The sequence below is a fragment of the Galeopterus variegatus genome, unplaced genomic scaffold (genome assembly GCF_000696425.1).
Source record: "Galeopterus variegatus unplaced genomic scaffold, G_variegatus-3.0.2 Scaffold3530, whole genome shotgun sequence".
Lineage (NCBI taxonomy): Eukaryota > Metazoa > Chordata > Mammalia > Dermoptera > Cynocephalidae > Galeopterus > Galeopterus variegatus.
The window spans coordinates 35,331-47,840 of record NW_007729641.1 but is presented as its reverse complement, the minus strand read 5'-3'; the positions used below and the strand labels follow the sequence as shown (position 1 = coordinate 47,840).

Below are 12,510 nucleotides of genomic sequence, written 5' to 3'. Positions count from 1 at the left end.
TGAGAATTTGTATGTCTATAGATGTGTGATTTGGGGCAGAAAGGTTTTCTACAATATTTACATTCACATAGTTCTCACCTGTGTAAGTAATATACACTGAAGTCTGACTTTAGAAAGTTTTCATACATTCTTTACATTCATATGGTCTCTCACCTGTGTGAATTCTCTGATGCATGCTGAATTTTAACTTCTCATGAAAGGATCTTCAACATTTACTACATTCATATGGTTTATCACCTATGTGAGTTCTCTGATGCCTGCTGAGGTGTGAATTCCTCTGAAAGGCTTTTCCACATTCACTACATTCATATGATTTCTCACCTGTGTGAGTTCTCTGATGTACTGTGAGGTCTGATTTATAGTAGAAAGACTTTCCACAGTCTTTACATTCATATGGTTTCTCACCTATGTGAGTTCTCTGATGCCTGCTGAGATATGACTTACTCCTAAACGCTTTTCTACATTCACTACATTCATATGGTTTCTCATCTATGTGAGTTCTCTGATGCCTGCTGAGGTGTGAATTCCTCTGAAAGGCTTTTCCACATTCACTACATTCATATGATTTCTCACCTGTGTGAGTTCTCTGATGTACTGTGAGGTCTGATATACAGTAGAAAGACTTTCCACAGTCTTTACATTCATATGGTTTCTCACCTATGTGAGTCCTTTGATGTTTGCAGAGTTGTGACTTACTCTTAAAGGCTTTTCCACATTCACTACATTCATATGGTTTCTCACCTGTGTGAGTTCTCTGATGTACTGTGAGGTCTGATTTATAGTAGAAAGACTTTCCACAATCTTTACATTCATATGGTTTCTCACCTGTGTGAGTTCTCTGATGCCTGCTGAGATCTGACTTACTCTTAAACGCTTTTCTACATTCACGACATTCATATGGTTTCTCACTTGTGTGAGTTCTCTGATGTACAATGAGTTTTGACTTAGAGTAGAAAGACTTTCCACAGTCTTTACATTCATATGGCTTCTCACCTGTGTGAGTTCTTTGATGTACACTGAGTTGTGATTTAACGTAGAAAGACTTTCTACATTCTTTACATTCATATGGCTTCTCACCCGTGTGAGTCCTTTGATGTACACTGAGTTGTGACTTAGAGTAGAAAGACTTTCCACAGTCTTTACATTCATATGGTTTCTCACCTGTGTGAGTTCTCTGATGTATTGTGAGGTCTGATTTATAGTAGAAAGACTTTCCACAGTCTTTACATTCATATGGTTTCTCACCTGTGTGAGTTCTTTGATGTATCCTGAGGTGTGATTTATGGTAGAAAGATTTTCTACATTCTTTACATTCATATCGTTTCTCACCCGTGTGAGTCCTTTGATGTACACTGAGTTGTGACTTGGAGTAGAAAGACTTTCCACAGTCTTTACATTCATGTGGTTTCTCACCTGTGTGAGTTCTCTGATGTACTGTGAGGTCTGATATATAGTAGAAAGACTTTCCACAGTCTTTACATTCATATGGTTTCTCACCTACGTGAGTCCTCTGATGCCTGCTGAGGTGTGAATTCCTCTGAAAGGCTTTTCCACATTCACGACATTCATATGGTTTTTCACCTGTGTGAGTTCTCTGATGTACTGTGAGGTCTGATATATAGTAGAAAGACTTTCCACAGTCTTTACATTCATATGGTTTCTCACCAACGTGAGTTCTATGATGCCTACTGAGGCTTGACTTCTGCTGAAACGTTTTTACCCATTCATTACATTCATAGATCCTTTTTTGTACATGATTTTCCTTATGTTTGTTGAAGTCTAAGTTATTATATTCATATTTTTTCTCCCTAGAGTGAATTCTCTGATGCTTGCTGAGAAGTGACTTTTGGTGAAAGGGTTTTCCACAGTCTTCACACATATATAGCTTCTCCCCTCTCGATATCCTCTTATGGATTGTAAGAGATAACTTCTTCATGAATGATTTGTTGCATTCACTATATTTATAGGGTTGGTCTGCTGTGTTTGTCTTCTCACGTTCAATCAGTTTAGAGATTTTACAGAACATTGTCCAACATATACCACATTGGATTTTTTTCTGTAATATTAGAGTTTTCTTTTGGGGAAAAACAGCAGACTTATGAAAGGCTTTCCCATAATCAAATTTATAGGAGGTCTCTCCCATATAAACCATCATATGTGACAAAAATATTGGCTCTGTGTTGAAATCTTTCCCTTCTCTTCTATATTTAAAATGTTGCTGTCCAGCTTGAATCTTGGAATGCTGATTAAGCAGCTCACACTGTTGGCACAAATTCCAAGTTATATTATCATCATCAGATTTCTCTCCAGCAGGCATCCAATCATGATCTCTAGGAGGAAGTGCAGTCCAACATATATTAAACAATTTACACCTCATCCTTGAATGGATCTCACCATTTATAACTGGATTTGAAACCTGGTTTGAGCTCAGATAAAATGTTTTTTCTAACTCAACTCTCTCCTCAGCAGATATATTGCTGTTAGGAATTATGTCTTGCCACAAATATGTTCCATGGCCTTCTTGGCTTTTGGTATTTAGACCTTTGGCAATCAGAACATCTGAAATAAGAAAAAAGACAAATCCATGAATCATACATAAATATTGCTTATGGAATGTGCATGTAAAGATGAAGTTTCTTCATACCCTCATGGCATAGAAATATATAAAATTTAATAATGGATATGGTTATATACATATATATTTTTCCTACATACTGCATTAATGTAATAAATTGTACTTATATGTTTTCTAATGTTCAATTATGTTTTGCACTAACTTATTTTTGATTCCTAAAAAATATTTGGTAAAATTTCCCCTACTGCCTTGTCATAGTTTTCAACCAGGCGCTTACCACCTGCCATTTGTTTACACTGTTTTTTCCCCCTATTTCATTCTTATAACAGCAGTGGGTATTGTGTAGCACTTTGTCCCTTCTTTCTCTGCTTTGCAGGTGGTAATGTTTCCCTGGATCAGCTAATTTCAGGCTCAGGAGGAAGCCAGTCTTCTGTCTCTTAAACAAATTTTGCTTAGGTGCAGGATGTTACACCTATGTCTTTTTCTTTTTGTTCCCTGCTCCACTCCCTTTCACCTTCATCCACACTCCGTCTCCCTGTTAGACCTAGGGCAGTCTATCTACATACTGCAGGATGTATGTTTAGTCTTCTGTATTTCAATTGTAATACACTCTACAGTACTTTTTGAGTACTTCAGATCAATACACATTCTTTGTTTTTGTCTTATAAATATACAATGTAGTTGATTTTCATGTCCCTTGACCAATTCCTCCTCTCCCCTTCCCACTCCCCATTACCCCATAATAAACATTATATTTGTTCACACGTCTTAACAACTTCAAGGGATTTTTGTGTTTGTTGTTTCTCAACACCATTTACTTGTTTGCATATTTACTTTTACTAGCTTACAATTATAAGTGAGAACATGTATTTCTGTTTCTGTGCCTGGCTTATTTCACTTAACATAATTTTCTCTAACTCCATTCAGGTTGCTGTGAATGGTAGAATTTCATTTCACTTTACAGCAGAGTAGTACTTCGGTGTGTATATATACCACATTTTCCTTATCCACTCATCTGATGATGGGCATTTAGGCTGGTTCCAACTCTTGGATATTGTAAATAGCACTGAAATGAACATGGGAGTTCAGGTATCCCTTTGACACGATGATCTTCACTTCTCTGGGTATATAACCAGAAGTGGAATAGCTGGGTCATAAGGAAGACCTATCTGTAATTATTTGAGGAGCCTCCATACCATCTTCCACAAATACCACACCATTTTGCAGTCCTGCCACCAGTGTAGAAGGGTTCTTTTCTCTCTGCATCTTTGACAGCATTTATCATTGTCTTTTGGATATTATCCATCCTAACTGGAGTTAGATGATATCTCCGAGTGGTCTTGATGTGCATTTCCCAAATGCTGAGGGATGTTGAGGATTTTTCCATCTGTCTGTTGGCTATTCATATATCTTCCTTTAAAAATCCTGTTTAGCTCCTTTTCCCATTTCAAAATTCTGTTACTTGGGTTTTTGCTGTTAAGTTTTTTGAGTTCCTTGTGCATACTAGATATTATTCCTTTGTCAGATGTATGTTTTGCAAATAATTTCTCGAACTCTGTTGGTTGTCTTTACACTCATTTCTTTTGCTTTGCAGAGCTTTTTAATTTGCTATAATCCCACTTATTTTTCCTTTGGTTGCTTGTGCATTTGGGGTCATATTCATAAACTCTGTACACTAGCCTACTTCCTGAAGTGTTTCCCTTATGTTTTAAGGAGTTTTATTGCTTTAGGATGCATATTTAATTATTTAATCCATTTTTGAGTTGGTTTTGGTATATGGCATGAGCTACAGGTCTAGTTTCATTCTCCTACACGTGGAAGTCCAGTTTTATTAGCACCATCTATTGAAAAGGCAGTTACTTCCCCAATGTATGTTCTTGGTGCCTTTGTCAAAGTTCAGGCTGTAAACGTGCAGGTTGATCTCTAGGTTCTCTACTGTTCCATTGGTCTGTGCCTGTTTTTAATACCCGTACCATGCTGTTTTGGTTACTACAGCTTCATAATATAAAGACAGGTAGTGTATGCCTCTGGCTTTAGGCTTTTTGCTAAGGATAGCTTTGGCTATTTCTGCTGTTTTGTTATTACATATGAATGTTAGGGCTGTTTTTTTTTCCTTTCTGAGAAGAATGTAATTGGAATTTTGATGGGGACTGCATTGAATCTGTAGATCACTTTGAGCAGTATGGACGTTTTCAATGTTAATTCTTTCAATCCTAGAGCATGGGATATCTTTCCATCTTTTGTGTCCACTTTAAATTCTCTCAATAGAGATTTTTCACATCCATGGTTAACTTTATTCTTAGGTATTTTATTTTTCTGGTGACTATTGTAGGTGGGCTAGCTTTTTTGATTTCTTTTTCTGCTAATTCATTGTTGGGGTATAGAAATGCTACTGATTTTTTGTGTTGATTTTGTATAGAGCAACTTTGCTGAAATCATTTATCAACTCTAACAGATTTTTTTGTAGAGTCTTTAGGCTGTCCTGTATATAGGATCATATCATCTGGAAACAGGGACTGTCTGACTTCATCCATTACAATCTGGATGCCCTCTATTTCCTTCTCTTCCATGATTTCTCTGGTTGATATTTACAACACTATCTTGAAAAGGAGTAGAGAGAATGGGCATCCTTATTTCTTTCCTGTTCTTAAGGGGAAAGTTTTCAACTTTGCCCAATTCAGGATGATATTGGCAGTGGTTTTCTCATGTGGTTTTAATTGTGTTGAGACAGTTTTCTTCTATACCCAATTTATAGGCTTTTTATCATAAACAAATGTTGAATTTTGTTAAATGCCTTTTTCAGCATCTTAGAGATTATCATATGGTTTTTGTCTTTCATTTTGTTAATTTGGTATATAGCACTTATTGATTTGTGTATGTTGAACCAACCTTGCATCTCCAGGATGAATCTCTCTTGATCATGGTGTATAATTTTATGTGTTGCTGTATTATATTAGCTAGTATTTTTTGGAGAATTTTTGCATCTATATGCATCAAAGATTGGCCTGTAGTTTTCTATTTTGTTGTTGTCTCTGTCTGGTTTTGATATCAGGATGATGCTTCCTTAAAGAATGAGTTTGGGAGATTGGCCTCTGTTTCAATTTTTGGTTAATGTTTGTAGAGAATTGGTATTAATTATTCTTTAAAGGCTTGATAGAATTCTGCAGTGAGGCCTTCTGGACCTGGGCTTTTCTTTGTTGGATGATTGCTGATTACAATCTATCCTTCCAATCCAGTCAGTCATTCTGTGTCTTTCAAGTGGGGAATTTAATCCTTTTCCACTGAGTTATTATTGAAAAGTGTTAATTTACTCCTGGCATTTTATTGGTTTTTGCTTGGATGTTTTAAATGTGTTTTGTTTCTTTTGGATTTACTGTTTGTCTTCTTAGCTGGTTGGTTTCTCAGGACGGTAGATAAACTTTTTATCTTCATTATTAGCATTTTTATTGTACTGGTGGGTTTTTTTCTTTCTTGAGTATTCATGGTAGTGATGATTGCTTTTCAGATACCAGACAGTATTCCTTTGAGAATTTCTTGTAAAGCTGGTCATATGATAGTGAAATCCAGCAATTTCTGTTTGTCTGGGAAATATACTATTTGCCCTTCATTTTGGAAGGATACCCTTGCTGCATAAAGTATTTTTAGCTGGCAAACTTTGTCTTTTGGTATTTTGAATATATTATCCCATTCTCTTCTGGCTTTTAAGGTTTCTGATGAAAAGTCTGATGTTAGTCTTATAGGGGCTCACTTATAGTTGACTTGATACTTCTCCCTTGCAGCTTTTAAAATTCTCTTTGTCTTTGTGATTTGCCAACTTGAATATAATGTCTTAGAGAGGATATTTTTGGGTTGAATCTGTTTGGGGATCTTTGAGCCTCCTGAATCTGAAGATCTGTATCTTTCCCTAAACCTGGGATGGTTCTCTACTATTACTTTGTTGAATGTTTTCCATGCTATTTCCTTTTTCCTCCCCTTCTGACATGCCCATGATTCAGATATTTGAGTGCTTAAGGTTGTCTGTTATCTCCGATTTTCTTCAACTTTAAAATTATTTTTGCTGTCCACCTGTGTTATTTCAAACAGGCCATCTTCAAGGTCAAAAATTCTTATACTTGTCCTAGCCTGCTGTTTAAGCTGTTGTGTTTCTTATTTCAGTAGTGAACCCTTCAGCTCCAGAAGCTCTGCTACATTTTTTTCCAGGACATTGATTTGTCTGTACATTTCTTCTTTCAGGTCCTGTATACTTTCTCATTTCATTGTGTTGTCTAGCTGAATATTCTTCTATCTCATTTAATTTCCTTAGAATTGTTACTAAAAATTCTTTCTCAGTCATTTCAAGAACTTCCTGTTATATAGGACCTAGAAATAGAGAATTATTATATTCTGTGGGTAGTGTCATACTATCTTGGTTTTTCATAATTCTAGTATCTCTCCATTAGTGTTTAGTCATTGTGGCAGAGGCTTTCATAGTCCACTTGCTCCACCTTGGAGTCTGCAGCACTGGCAGGGAATTTTGTTGATATTCAACTGCCTGTTGCTGCCTTGGTGCCTGAGGGTCAGTCAGTCAGGCCACTTGAAGGCTTGGTCTTACTTGGCCTGGATACTCGTGGGGTTGCTGGGTTAGTGCTGCTGCTTCAGGGCTTGGGGTTTGGTAGGTCAGGCCTCTTGGGGGCAGGATCTTGCCTGTTCTGGATCCCATGGGGATGCCAGGTTGGCACTGCTGCCTCAAGGCCTGGGGGTTGGTGGGTTGCACCTATCTTTTTTTAGATTTCATTCTTCAGTAGGAAATGGTTATAGGCATCTTTGGATTTTTCAAATAAATAATCTCCTTTCCCCAAAATTAGATACCAAAACCTTCCTACATATTACTTATTTAACTTCTCTCCCTCTGTTTCTGAGAAAGTTCTGTTCTACCATTCTGGGAATCCCCTTTCTGCAAATCTAAAACATTTCTTTTTCAATGTTGGCTGTGCCCACAAGTTTTCTAAATTTTTTTCTAGCCCCTTTTGAGTTCATCTAGCATTCTACCCCCATTTTCTGGTGCACATAGCCCTGCTCTATAATTCACTGCTTCCAAAGGCTTTTATTTTGTGCAGTGAAGTTACAGCTGTCTCCTGCTTTCATAAAAAACAAAGTCTTGCATACACTTTTCATTATCTTTGTTGTTTTAGAATAATTTTCACAAACAGAAGGAGAAAATGCTAACTTCAAATGCCACCCCCCCATAAAAAGGTCTGAACCTCTCAATATAAAACCCTTGGTTCACTTGACATTGGGATGTACAATCTCGTGATTTTTCTTCCATGTCCAATGGCAGTCCTTTCTAGGCTCGTATGCTGTGTCCTCATCAGCTTCATAATTTCTGCTTCATGGTACACAAGGCTTCCTTCTGGACATTTCTCATTTTCTTATCAACTCTATAAGTAATCTCCTCTATGTCTTCAAAAACCACAAGCCACAATTTCCAAATTTGTACCTCCAATAGTAATGTCCACTTTAAAATCTATATTTTGTACTTGGGTACATATCATATGTCTGACACCATGTCAAGTAGACAATCTTCCTAAAGCTGCCTTTTCTGACCATCCTTCCTAAATTCTCACTACCCATTTTTCTGCCTCTCTCACTCTGATTACGTATTTCTCATGATTCTTTTTTTTTTTTCTGACAAGGGGATCGCAACGCTTGGCACAGTGTTGTCTGTGCCACGCTCAGCCAGCGAGCGCACCGGCCATCCCTATATAGGATCCGAACCCACGGCCTCAGTGCTACCAGTGCTGCAATCTCCTGAGTGAGCCACGGGGCCAGCCCTCTCATGATCCTAATACGATTATGTAACATATATTATTTTCTTAATTCTCTCACATCAGAATGTAAAATCTGTGAAAGAGCGACATTATTTAGATCGCTGCCATTTTAAGTACAAGTATAAAACTAAAATGTGTTTAATTAACATAGTAAAATACAAATAAATTTACGAATAAATGTCATGCCATAGTATACATCCCCCAAAACTCATATTGAAGCTTGATCATCACTGTAACCATGTGAAGAGTGTGGGAAATCTAACTATGGTATTTGAAAGGTGAGGCTTTTGGAAGGTTATTAGATAGTGAAGGTGATGCTCTCATGAATGGATTAATCTGTTCGTGGAAAAATGGGTTAATGGCTTAATGAGTCATCAGGAGGTAGACTGGTGGCTTTATACAGCACGTGGACACATTTTTGCCACTCTCATCTTGTGATACACTGCAGCAGCTGTGGACTCTTCTGAGAGTCTCCACAAGCAAGAAGACCCTCAGTAGATGTGACCCCTCAACCTTGGATTTATCAACCTACATAACAATAAAAAATAAATTTTGTTTCCCTGTATATTACCCCATTTCAGATATTCAGTTACATGGAATAAAAGAATCTGATGGAAAATACCCATGATAATGGAGAAAAAGAGAGCTACCAAGAATACTGATAAAATTCACAGTAAAGAAAAGAGATCTAAAAAGAAAAAGGTAAAGATTAGATTTGGGGAAGTATGTAAAATATTCATTAAAATTAAAGGTGGGTGTGTAAGTGTGAGAGTCCTCTTAGGAGAATATACAGTGCATAAGATTCTAAGCACTCCAGCTCTTCTCAGGTCTGAAGCCTAGCAAAAATATTGGTAAAAACAGCTGGACATGACCAACATCTACTGGGCTTTACTCTTCCCAGTCTCAGTGCCCAGTATGTGCTGACCTTGTAAGTGCAGGTTTGGAGATTCTTCTGTCATCCATGGCTCTGATTGTTGCTCCAACCTGAAGATCACTTCAGGTTTGGTAATGCAGTGCACTTTAACAGAAAAAAACAGAGAACTTTATGAAATTGTTGAGTCAGGCCCTTGGAAGGATGGCAAGAGCTTGGCTTAAGATGCTATAAAATGATGGGGCCAATTTGTAACTTACATTGGAGAGGAATGACTCGAATTCTTTATGGAACAGAATCTTAACTAAATAGCATTAAATTTCGTAAGTGGTTCCTACATTTACCATAAAAGAAGAAAGTGTTTTTTCTGACATTTTCTGAGGAGTTTCACTCACCCAGTGACACCAGGTTGCTGTAAGTCTCCAGCATCACATTTCTGTACAAAGTTCTCTGGGCATCATCCAGTTCCTGCCACTCTTCCCAGGTGAAGTCCACAGCAATGTCCTCAAAAGATACCAACCCCTGTAACAGCACATTCTCCTCAACTCAAGTCACCAGATCTGTTTCACAAAACAGAAATCTGGGAACTGAAAATTCTGTGTTGTGTGTGTTTTGTATGTATCTTACAAAAGGTACAGCTTCCTTGCATTCCATATGGTAGAAGAAAGAAAAATTAGAACATGAACATTCTGCAACTGTAACAATGTATTAATTACAAAAACATACTATTACAAAGCCACTTTACAGATCTACAAAATTTCCATCTTGCTACAGGTAAAAGTATGAATAATGTTCTACTCCTCCAAGGGATGTATTGGTATGAAAACAGGTATACACACATACATACATACCTGAAGAAAATGTGTTAGATGAACTAATTTAGACCCAAGTCTTAATTTAGACCCAAGTCTATTTTGTTATAATAGACTGTGGTAAGAAAGAATGAGAAAATATTCTACTTTGTGTTTAGTTTGCATTCCACTAGAATGCCAAAGATACTTAGTCCTTCCATGTAAAGCATATGAGGAAACTGCAAAAGTCCTGTCAGAATGCTGCAAACAAAACACACCATATTAATGGAACTACACACAGCACCATGTCTAGGTGATGCAATAAACACAATTTGACCTAAATCAAACACCAAAAATTTTATGCACTCATTGTTGATTTAAAGTTACTTGCAAATTAAAAGAATGTACCAAACATTTCCAAATTTCCTTTATATATGCAAAAAAAAAAAAGGCTTGTGTCCCCCCCAGGAAGAACACTGCCACTTTCCAAACCAAGCAGTGTAAATAATGAGGTCCTGGTTAAGACTAGGTATGTTAACATAACCAGATTTGCATTTGACAGTTATCCCCTAGGAGAATAGTTAAGGTGCTTAAGGGAGAGTAAGTGGGGGAATAAAACTACCTGTCATCAGTACACACAGCAGTAAGCATACCAAAGAGGGAAGTAATCCTTTAAAAGAGAAAAAAGGAAAGAAAAAGCAGAAGAATGTGATTCTAATTTGCAGTGCAGAGAATAAAAATAAGAGGCCTATTACCAGGCTATCTACATGTTTGCAGCTACTTAGGTACTGGCACTATAAAGTGAAATTTGAAAAGTGGGAGAAAAGCTATAATGGCAGAAATGATGCAGATTTGAACATATTGTATTTAAAATATCTACAGGCCGAGCCCGTGGCGCACTTGGGAGAGTGCGGCGCTGGGAGCACAGCAGCACTCCTGCCGCGGGTTCGGATCCTATATACGGATGACTGGTGTGCTCACAGCGCTCACTGGCTGAGCGCGGTGCAGCCAGTCTCTAAAAGGACAAAAAAAAAAAAAACCTACACATCTTGGGCACAAGGGGTGACAATCAGCTTTGTATCCCATGAATATTCATAACTAATAAAAAAAATGTAAAAATGTCCAAATGGCAATTAGATACATAATTTGAGTGTTTGAGATATCTAAACTGAAGATAAAGATTTGTAAAATATCAGAATTTCAGTGATACCTGTAGCCATCAAAGTTAATGAATCTATAACATTAATTTTTTTTTAAAAAAGTATGGAATGTGCAGAAACATTAATGTATAAAGATAGAAGAAGAGAAATACACTGTGAAGACCAAGAGAATTTTTTCTGAGTTTATTCCATAAATAAAAGAAAAATCAGTATTAAGAAGTCTACCAATATAAATGATCATTTTTATAGTTGTACGAAGCAAAATTCTATTATCTACATAGACATTAAGAGGGAACTTTTAGAAATGCATTCCAGGTTTCTATTCCTGCAGAAAAAAGCTTGAAAATCATCACTCCATTATAACAATAAATATAAAACTAAAGAGACTGAAAAATCAACAACTTTTCTTAGAAGGTGAAGAGAGAAAAGGACACAGTGCAAACTAATGTTCTGAAGATTAGAAAAGCAGAGAGGCAAATATACACAGTCGTGGCTAACAAGAGTAGAGATTTTCTACTGGAAACCACATCGTGAACCAGTGTAAGAGCAGGCAAACTTAAATTGTGACTGATAAATTGATGGAGGCTTGGTGTAGACAACTCTGAGGCTTAAAACTCCAGGGGACCTGGTCATAGGCATGTATCCACAGTATTGTGAAATTCACCATCAAAAGCTTCAACAGGTTCCTACAGTTAATAGTAAAAAACGATCTCACCCCGTGAGAGAAAAAAGGCAAACCACTTTTAAATATGCCAAAATGTTGGGTCAGCCACCGACCTACCTGAACAACCCTTAGCCTCACTATCAGTCTCTCCCTTGGTGGGCGAGTGAATTGCCTGGATTCCTCTTTCCCTCTGGTCCCCGTTGGAAGATGGGGGAAGAGAGCTGTGAAGAGAGGTGAGCACAGCCGCCAGCCCCAACCAGCCCATTAAAGGACACTCAGATGCGGCAGGGGTTCTGTCGAGCAGTTCCATTTATTATCACACAAGCACTTGCTTTTAAAGGCAAATGGGGAAGGGAGGTTTTTACATCCTCCAATCAGCTTAAAGGTTATGAGAGCATGCATCCTGTCTCAATGCGTAGCTATTGCAATCACGCAGTGTTCACGAGCACGGAAGTGCGTATTTGGCCAATAAGGTTCCCACAGACACTCCCACCCTACTCCCTCCCGGCGCCGTCTTAGGCTGTCACGTTAATACGCCTTTGTGGGCCCATAATGGCGCCGCTTGTAATGTCACTTAAGGTGGCGTTAGTTTTTAAGGCCCGACATCCAAAGTCCTGCCCTGAGCAATTGGAAGAATAAATA

General features: G+C 37.6%; 1 protein-coding gene across 1 annotated transcript in view; it reads right to left on the bottom strand.

Moving 5' to 3' along the window:
* Positions 1-12,510, bottom strand: part of LOC103600977 (zinc finger protein 420-like) — a 46,543-nt gene that overhangs the window by 1,672 nt on the left and 32,361 nt on the right. The window contains 4 exon segments of the mRNA XM_008585343.1: positions 127-1,779; positions 2,395-2,559; positions 9,308-9,400; positions 9,649-9,775. Of these exon segments, the coding sequence (XP_008583565.1) occupies positions 127-1,779; positions 2,395-2,559; positions 9,308-9,400; positions 9,649-9,775 (2,038 nt within the window).